The sequence below is a fragment of the Sceloporus occidentalis genome, unplaced genomic scaffold, assembly GCF_023333645.1.
Source record: "Sceloporus occidentalis isolate IW3139 unplaced genomic scaffold, rSceOcc1.0.p SCAF_1, whole genome shotgun sequence".
NCBI lineage: Eukaryota > Metazoa > Chordata > Lepidosauria > Squamata > Phrynosomatidae > Sceloporus > Sceloporus occidentalis.
Window position 1 is genome coordinate 197,271,574 of NW_028316981.1, and position 10,257 is coordinate 197,281,830.

Here is a 10,257-nt window from a genome sequence, read left to right on the forward strand (position 1 = left end):
CAGCATTAGCAACTTCACTGAACATCAGGCGATGTGCTGCTTATGTACAGTTAGTCTCACCCATCTCTAACCTTTTTTAAAAAAAATTGGCACATCACTGATTTGGCACAAAACTAGTCATGTGTAAACACTACTGTGATTCATACTTAAGACCAGGGACTTTACTGCACCAGGGTGCTCTAGCACAGTATAGCACAGTATTCGTGTAATTTCTTTAACATGTTTACAGCAGCAGCAATAATGGTACTACTTCTGCATTACCTTTTAATAGCACGATAGTCCTTGCTTTGTGATAAATGTTAGTGTTCTCCGTTTTCCACACATTACACCAGCCTCCACCCCCTTTGTTCCATGCTTTGTGCATGCATTTAAAAAAAAATCTTCATTGTCCCTAGGTATTCCCTAAACTAGTGAATACATAGTGATTGTACATATGAACCAGTCACAAATCCATAACTCCAGATTACGCATTTATAATGTCCTTAGTGAATTCTGATCTGTATGTTTTGTTTTGTTTATTTATTTTGGTTTGATTTGGGGAGTTTTCTACTTTGTGTTTTCTGGTTCTGGGTATGTGGATGAAGCACATTTGATTCTGAGCACACAAACTTGCTTTTGGACATGGATTGTGCTTATATCCAACAACATATTGGAATTCTCATTGGGATCAGAAAATAGTTCACAATGCACATAATCATAGGCATGATCATTAAAGAGGAGCAATGTATAGCTACTCTTCAGATAAACTTTAAAGGAGGATCAAGATCCACATTTCCTTTCTTAGATTGCTTCTCCTTTGGCACAGAAAGTACTGTTATTTATAACACCAAAGAACATTCTGAGAGATCTACATATGTTTCAACTGAACATGATCCTTCTGGAGGAAAACTAGTCTCCACATTTAGCACTTTCCCTAAAACTCTGTGATGAATGATAAAGAAACAAAAGTATCATTGTTGATTACAACCTACGGAAGTTCCTTAACACTGTTCAGTCATGTGCGTTTGAATACACCCTTAATTCCAAATAGATTCGCATCCAAACAGTCAGCATTTTAGTACTTTGGGAAAAGTTTAAATCTCTGCTTTCATCTTGTTTTTGTTTCCTGTCCTGTGATCATTTGCTGTTAAAATTTAATTATACTAATTAAAGAAGAAGGAGAAAGGCAGCCAGGTCTGGTTTTTACAACTTTCAGATAGATAGCCTTAAAAGATAGAGAGTAGCCTATGCAGAGATTAAAGAGGTTTATCAGGTATATAATCCTACTAACTCCAACATAAGGTGCTAAGAGTCTTATGAAGTACTGTAGAGGAGGAAAGTGTGCTCTCAGAGATGAAAATAAAAATGCACTGAGTGGATCTACTTAGCCATGTTCAGAATGCTACCATTAAAGTGTTGATAGCCTAACAGGTGTTGTTCAAACCACCTTCAACCTAAAGTGAAGATGGGTTGATCATGTAGGCATGCCTAGCACACAACAAATGGACCCAAGATAAGTGTTTTATCTTGTGGACCAAAACAGAGACTAAAGAATACCTTGTTAATCTTTACAGACAGTTGTCATCAGCATACCCAGAATAAAGAGAATAAAGAGAATTGGAGCTATGTAGATTGATGTTGTTAGTGAAAAGCTGGAACAAGGACACATCTGGAAAGATATGATATCAAGATAATAAATATTATTATTCAGATTAATAACTGCTGCATGCAAAGTCAGTTGTTAAAACCCTGGAAAGTGCTGCAATATCTTTGTTTAGCACTTCAGGCTATGTCAATCCTAAAGAGAGCCCTGTGACAAGAACAGTTCAATAAAAAATAGTTTGACAACTTGGGATTTCATAGGCCCAGAACAGACAGGTGGGAAGGAGTGACCCAAGGCCACTCTGGCCACAAGTGGGATGGGACCATGGTGACCGCATGGCCTGCTCCAAAAGTGGGCCACCACTGCTGGCCCCAATACACACTGCCAGGAGCCGGATTATCCTGGCTCCTTTTTGTTCGGGTCCAAAGGACAGGAGCATGGCATTGAAGCAGCTTCAAGCCACTTGGGAGCATGAGTCATCCAAACACCATGCTGCCAAAGCAGCCAGAAGCTGCTTCTTTTGGCCTGTCTGTTCCAGGTCCCACACCCCAGGCCCAAAGACATCCCTAAATAATGACAACTCCCATTTTTGGATGCTATGTTAAAAATATAAATATAAATGTAATACATATAAACCTTATTTATTTTGTAGTTGGAGTGCTGCAATTATTACTTTCTCACTTTTGCTCTCACAGACATTTTTGTATTTTATTTATGTACTTATTTGGACATTTACAACTCAAGCCATGTTGCCATAAAATATAAGTCATAATAAAAATAATAACCAATAAAGCAAACAGCAGTAAAACAAGATAATATAATATGATCATAAAAACTGTATTGATAGTAGCAGACTGGAATATTTATTTATTGCTGCTACTACTACTACTTTTACTACCACTACTTTTGATGCTCCTACTCCTACCAGAGCTTAGGAAAGTACCTTTTTAGACTATTAAAAGGGTAATTAAAAAAAAAAACTCTGAGTACTATACATTTAATTAGCATTGGCATTATGCTAAATACAATATAGGTCCCAAAAAGAGTTTGTGTGTACAGAGGTGATTCAAGAACTCCAGGAGGGATTCAGAAGCAGTGGGGTGGGAGAGATTCAGTTAGGATTGCTGACTTTTCATTTTGAAATGCCATCAGTGGTGATCGATGCAGCAAAGAACTCGTTCTGTGCTGCACGGATTGCATCAGCGGAGTCTCACCCACAAGAGCTGTTCAGGGTGGTTAAGGAATTAACTCAATTACCTGCCACCCTGAACCCTTTATTAGAACCAACTACAGCCTGCTGCGACGCTTTTAATGACTTTTTCTCCGATAAAATCTCTCAGATAAGGGCTGATCTTGATGCTGGCTTTTTGAAAGAATCAATAAGAGAGGTATCCAGTAACTCTGTAAATAGGATTAAGCTGGATCACTTTGAGTTTGTAGATACCGATGACGTGGACAAGGTCCTTGGAAGCATAAGGAAGACGACATGCCTCCTCGACCCTTGCCCTTCTTGGTTGACCGTCCAGGGAGGAGATGCAATAAAAATATCATTACAAGTTATAATAAATGCTTTCGGGAGGGAATATTCCCTTCTACCCTAAAACAAGCGATAGTGAAGCCGGTTTTGAAGAAACCCTCCCTAGATCCCCTGTTGAGGAATAACTATAGACCAGTCTCCTTATTACAAGTTCCTTTTTGGACTACAGTTCCCAGCATCTCCAATTCTGGTAGGGAGAGTCCAAGTAGGTAATTTTTCTAAATTCTGATCCAGAAAATGTGCTTATTGTTGTTAATAGCCTTCAGTTCATCCCTGACTCATGGCTGCCTTATGGATAAGACATCTGCAAGACCCCTGTCCTCCACGGCTCTGCATGCCATCTAGCATGCAGTCTTCTTCTCTTTCTACCACTTTCTACTTTTCCTATCATTATTGTCTTTTATAACGAGTCATGTCTTCTCATGATGTGGCCAAACTACAACAGCCTTGGTTTCATCATCTTGGCTACCAGAAACATTTTTAAGAAACATGTGTTTGTCTTTTGGGCTGTGCATGGTATTCTCAGCACTCTTCTCCAGCACTGCATCTCAAATGAGTTGCTTCTTCACTGTCAAGTCCTCCTATTCATACATGGGACATCAAAGAAAATTTTAAGCCGATGTAATTTGCCAGTCCAATAAAAAATAAAACAAAAAGTGAAAAGATACTTAAAGCAAAACATAATCCATTCTGAACCAAAATAAAATAGATGAAACACCAATTCTTTGCAAAGCATACAACATCCTTACTTAGCACTGCTACAGAGCATTATGTAGGGGAAATACAATTTATCATATTATATACCAAATGATCATTGGATTTTTGCCAGGGAAATCTGGATTTGAGTGATGTTGCTCTCCACTTAGGTTTTTTTGTTGTGTTTTCTTTTATTGTTTTGTTTTTTGTTGTTGCTCTTGTTTTATTCCATGAAGAGCACTATCTTTCCTTGGCGAAAGAATGGGATACAAAAATGATAGACGAATAGATAAACCCTGTAGATTTGTAATCTGCAGGATGGTTGTCCTTCTGTGTGACGTCTTGCTTGCTTTAATCAAGCGATATGAAATCTTTGACTCGCCACATGTTTCAGCTTCCCTTTCTCACCCAGCATAGACATTGGTAAGAGTCTGTGAGTGTCAAACCACCTCTAGTGCCAACTCCTCTTTAATCAGTTCTGAAATGATGCCACCTTGCTTTGATTAAATATACCTAAATTGTACTCTTTGTGAGCTGGATAATGCTCAGTCTTTCCTCCCTTTACTTTCTAAATATCTGTCAGTTCAAGATTCTGGCACTTTGATCCACTCAAAGCCTTTAAAACCATCAGTGGATTATTAATATGTTGGTGACTGCTTTCCAGGCGAGGCGGCGCAGCAGCAGCAGCAGCAGCAGCAGCGAGGGTGAGAGAGGCAGCGTCCTTGGGGCTAGGCAGGCCCCTGGAGTATCCCCCCTCCCACCTGGCAGCCCAGCAACAGCAACCAAGGTGAGGGCACCGCCCAGGGCCCTTTAAAAGAGGCCCAGGAACAGCGTCCTCGGCGAGGCGGCGCAGCAGCAGCAGCAGCAGCAGCAGCGAGGGTGAGAGAGGCAGCGTCCTTGGGGCTAGGCAGGCCCCTGGAGTATCCCCCCTCCCACCTGGCAGAGAGTGTGTGGTGAAACTACTGATATGGGCAATAAAAAACGTTCTAGAACAAGCCCTGATACAAACAAGCAGAATAAAGCTTCCAAACAGCTTAAAATTGATGACTTACTTGTTAATGAGGAAACTGCGAGTACTCCATCTAAATTGGCAAATACAAACTTAGAATTTTCAATTCCAACTGCTAACAACTTTCTTGTGTTGGGGCAAGAAAATGAGCTTTTATCTGAACTTTTAGTATCTTCAGGGAATGAACCGGCTAATATTGGTGGAGGGGTGTCCCTGGAACTAAATGAGTCTGTATGGGAGAAATTGCCAGATACTGAGAAGGAACAACTCACAAAGCAAAACAAGTTAAATCCACCGGATTTTGTGACAAAACAATGCCTTTTAACAGCTCACACTGTCATTTCAATTTATGAGCGCTTAGGGAAAATTGTTAATCAGGTAGAGCTTCTCAAACACTCCTTTGAGACTTTTATGCAGAAGCAATTAGTGGCAAAAGAGAATTTAAATTATGTTAATAGAGAAATACCCTGTAAAGCGAGGACTTCCACTATCAATAACCCCAGAGGCAATCTATCAGCAACTTTTAAGGAGATGGGGGAAAGAAACCATGGTAGGACTTTACAGGTAAACCAAGTTATGTTGCAAATTGCCTACAACAATATAAACAACGGTAGATGGAGATCCAAGAGAATTATTAGATCCTCGCTGAGCCAACTTCTACAGGTGCCCTTCTACGACATTGATATCCTTGATGTGGAATGGCTTCCTAATACATCAACTTATAAACGAATCTTGTTATCTTTTGAACAATCTACAATTCCTCTCATGTTGCTGAAAATGAAACCTTTTTTATTCAAATTCCAAATAATCCCAGCACAGGTTTTTCGGGATCAAATTATATCTCCTCTGTTCCCTAATAAGTATGATAATGGGGGGCCTGCAGTTCAAAGTAATGCCCACCTGACAATTTCTAAAGGAATCCCTAAAGGGACCCCGAGTAAGACCACACCGAAGCCCAATTCAGTTAAAATCTCCAACAGCACGGCAGAGAGGCAACCCACAGAGAAACTGGCCACAGATTTAAGTGATTTAATAATTAATATAGAACAACATGACATCACATCCAGAGTGGACGACCTTAAAAATATGCTGCTTACTACAAAGGATTTGGCCATACCACTGTGGAACTCAATAACTACCGCTGAGGCCCACGATGTAGAGAGGGCTTTAGACATGAGTTCTATTGATGCTCTCTTATCAATGAATAAAAAGGATTTTACAACTATATTCCCAGTACAACCTTTGGAACCTAAGAGAGTTAATACTGTACCCTCCCCGCATGAAGCAACTAACAAACGAAAGGGTCCAGTTCAAACAGAACTCTTGAACATTGATAATGATATGGACTTTACATCAGCCTGACAACTAAGCTTATTAAGTTGGAATATCATGGGCTGGGGAAATAAGTTCCATGATGCAGATTTTGCAAATTACCTCCAAACTTTTAAAATTCTATGTTTACAAGAGACATGGGCCCTTGAAACTAATTTGCCATCTCTTTATGGATTTCAAGCATTTTCTGTCCCCGCAGCTAAAAGTTGTACAAGAGGCCGTGGTAGTGGTGGTCTTACAATATTTATATCGGTAGATTTGCAGGCAGAGATTCAACCAATAACTAGTGCTTTCCCACATTGTATACAGGTGCTAGGTATCAAGAGCAGGAATTTTGGTTTTTTAATCTGTATAAATGTTTATTTCCCCCCTAACTTAGCAAAGAACGTAGGTCCTAATAATATTTGGGATAGTTTATCTGAAACCATATTTTCCTTAGAGAGCCAATATCCCTCTACAAGGCTTTTACTTTGTGGAGATTTTAATGCTAGAATCGGAAATGACTCAAGGCAGGTGGAGAGTACTAACCAAAGATCAATTGCTTATACTGCACCAGTTCCTAGGGTTTCAAAGGATATAATTACCAACAAAGCGGGCTCTAAACTTATAGAAATTCTTTCTTTGCACGGCTTGCTGTGCCTTAATGGAACCCATTATGATCGGACATCGGGTCCATATACGTATGTTACCAACAGGGGAACAAGTACAATAGATTATATAATAGTATCTGCAAACCTGGTTCCTGATATTTGTAGATTTGAAGTTATTAGTCGTGTTGAAAGTGATCATTTCCCTTTGTCATTATTATTTAATACTGGGTCATTTCATCTCCCTGGTACTCCCTGGTCATCTCCCCAAAATTTAAATTTAAACTTAAATTTAAATGGAATTCATATTGGGGAACGGAGAATACGGTGGTCAATTAATCTGGGTAGTTCAGTCCATCAGATGCTGGAGAGTATTACTTTTAAATCCCTACAATCAGCTATTTTAAATTCCACTTCAGATATTCTACATACCTTCCAAACTATCATTCAAATGCTTAGGCCCAAGTTGGTGAGTAACAAACAATTTAATCCCAACACGGTAGCAACTAACAGATGGTTTGATTTTGAATGTCAAAGTGCTAGGAAAGCACTGATGAAGTGCTCTCGGCAGGCACTTAGAAATAACGACAATATCTCTCCTGAAATCTTAGCCTCTATGCGATCAGCCTATAAGGCACTTTTAAAACACAAAAAAGATGAATATATCAGAACGCAATGGAAACAACTAGCGCAAGCGGTTACAGAAAAAAATGAGAAACAGTTTTGGGATATAACTGCCTCTAGCATGAATAAGATTAGACCGGTTATTATGGGGCATATTACACCACAACAGTGGTATAGCCACTTTAGTAAGCTCTATGGAGCTACAAATGCAGCGCATTACTCTCCTTTTGTTTTAAAAAATACCGATCTGCCTCAATGGCCCCCAGTTTCAGAATCCGAGATAAAAAAACTGATTGCAGCTCTGGCATTGAATAAAGCCCCAGGAGAAAATATGATGCCCCCAGAAATATACAAAAATTTTTCTGATTGGTGGGCTCCAATATTAGCTAAGGTATTTACCCAAATTAATAACACTGGGATAACTCCAGTAGGCTGGAAGCAGAGTGTAGTCGTCCCCATATATAAGAAGGGAGATAGGCAAGATCCTAATAACTATCGGCCTATAAGCCTGCTGGATGTGGATTCTAAGTTATACAGTAGATATTTATTAAACAGGTTGGAGGATTGGGAATTTAATAACCAGATTATTTATCCTGAACAAGCTGGATTCAGGGAAGGCCAGAGCACTATTGACCACTGTTTGACTCTTTATTATTTAGCCCAGAAAGGAATCGAAGGCCCTACAAAACATCTATTTGTTGCCTTCATTGATCTAGCAGCAGCCTTTGACTCAATTGACAGAAACTTGTTATGGCTTAAACTGGCCAATACCAATATAGACAATCGCTTATTGTTTCTGATTAAGGAACTTTATACCAATACAACAACAAGGATTAGAGTTGGTACTTCTGGCTCATTAACTGATCCCATTCCCACAAATAAAGGAGTTAAACAAGGATGCCTTTTGGCACCAACACTTTTTAATTTATTTTTGAATAATATTATCCCAGTACTTTCTGGCCCAGAATTCTTCCCGCCTACACTTGGATCTAAAAAGATATCTATTTTGTTATATGCCGATGACATGGTTTTAATCTCACTTACACGTATAGGTTTGAGAAGGTTACTTTCCAAGTTAGAGGCATTTTGTTCAAAGGAAAAGCTTGTTATTAACTACAAGAAAACAAAGGTAATGGTTTTTGGGAAAAGACACGCTGTTTTTCGTTGCTCTATTAATGGTCATCAGATTGAACAATGCAGAGAATTTAAGTATCTCGGCATTCACTTTACAGAAAATCTTTCTTGGAAGCCCCATATAGAAGCCAGTAGAGCAGTAGCTGTGAGATTAATTGGAGCAATCCTTAGATTCTATAATCAGGCAGGGGGCCACTTAGTAGCGCCTGCTGTTAAAATATTCCAGAGCAAAGTTATAACCCACATTCTTTATGGCGCGGCCGTATGGGGGTGGGATGATTCCCAACTGGCCAAACTGGAGGCCATCCAGAATATGTTTCTTAGGAAGTTACTCCTACTTCCACCTGGCACGCCTGCAGCCTTGGTTCGGGCGGAGGTTGGCCTTCCTTCTATTAGAGCCCGAATTCATTTTACTTTATTTAATTATTGGAGATCTGTAAAAGACTCTATGGTTAAGGTTTTTCCTAAGTTGTGCTTTCATTATATACCAAGCTGTAAAGTATGGAGCTCAAGATACCAGAGGCTGCTTGAAACATATCCTGCTTTAACTGAAAATCCTTCCAGTTGGAATACAAGAGAGAAACTTCGTGAATATATCTTTAACCAAGATATGCATCTGGATAGACTGACTATTAATAACTCGAAATTTTCTAAATGGTTTAGATTATATAAATTGGACCATCAAATGGCTGTTTATTTAGGGAATCTTACATTTTTAAAGCTTAGACAGGCTTTTACAGCTCTCCGCTTTCAAACAATGCCCTCAGCTATGATTGATGGTAGATATTCACATACACCTAAGGATTCCCGTTTATGTATTTGTGGAGCCCCAGAAATTGAGGATTTACCTCATTATTTGTTTTCTTGCTCACTATATACTGGTCCAAGAACTAAATTTATGGGATCTATTTTGTCCAATTTACAGTCTAATACCATTTCTGAAAAAATTTATTATCTTTTGTCTGATATCGATTCTAAGGTAACTTATAAGGTTTCACTATTTGCTTCAGCAGCAATTAAAATTCGGGCAAGGGTAATGGCAGACATCGCAGTTGATTGCCAGGGGGATGACCTTATCTAAACTTTGAAGCTTTTTCCTTTTTCTTTTTTTTACTTCTCTTCTCAATGCTTTTAATGGTTGTTAGGTGGATGATTTTACCCAAACTTTGAAGTGTTTTTTTTCTTTTTTTCTTTTCTTTTTTTTTTCTTTTTTTCTCTTTTCCCACTTTTTTTTTAATGTTGTTCTATTTGACTGATTGGAAGTATATTATGTATTATGTATTAAATCTGGATGTTATTTGAGGGGATATTTTATAATTCTAAATTGCTGTTATTGGTTTTATATTTTATATTTTATCATGCGAATGGCCTTTGGCTTAAGCATCAATAATAAAGATGAGATGAGACTGCTTTCCATCCCTTTTAAAAGACACCATGAAAAATGGGCACTCTACAGGCAGCTGCTGTTTTTCCTCAAACTCATATCACTTACACACAAATACACACACACACACTTAATTTAAGCATTACCCTTACCTTACCATGCAAACAGGAAAGTATGCCAGACTATCATGGAAGATGGAAATCTTTAGAATCAAGCAGGAATGTAATTCTGCTCTTGTTTTGTTCTTCCATGCAAGAATGAAGAATTTCAAATGTTTTCTCCCAACTGTGATGATCCATTTTTGATGATTTTTCACATTTCACCAAAATTCAAAAAATAAAGAAAATGGCAGTTGTCCTGGTTTCTGTTTAT

At 38.6% G+C, this 10,257-nt stretch overlaps 1 protein-coding gene across 1 annotated transcript; it reads left to right on the forward strand.

Annotated features, from left to right (window-relative positions):
• The first annotated feature begins 6,211 nt into the window (after positions 1-6,211).
• LOC149323190 (uncharacterized) lies at positions 6,212-9,659 on the forward strand. The gene is made up of 2 exons (XM_089510303.1): positions 6,212-6,751; positions 9,515-9,659. The coding sequence occupies exons 1-2, from the start codon at positions 6,214-6,216 to the stop codon at positions 9,580-9,582; spliced, it is 606 nt and encodes a 201-aa protein (XP_089366429.1). The 5' UTR covers positions 6,212-6,213; the 3' UTR covers positions 9,583-9,659.
• Positions 9,660-10,257: the final 598 nt, after the last annotated feature.

What these genes read in the sequence shown, in the direction of transcription:
- LOC149323190 (XM_089510303.1), top strand. Translation starts at nt 6,214, where the DNA reads ATGGGCTGGGGAAATAAGTTCCATGATGCAGATTTTGCAAATTACCTC. An exon ending in TATAATTACCAACAAAGCGG is followed by an intron (nt 6,752 to 9,514) that starts GCTCTAAACTTA and finishes TTGCTTCAGCAG; the next exon opens with CAATTAAAATTCGGGCAAGG.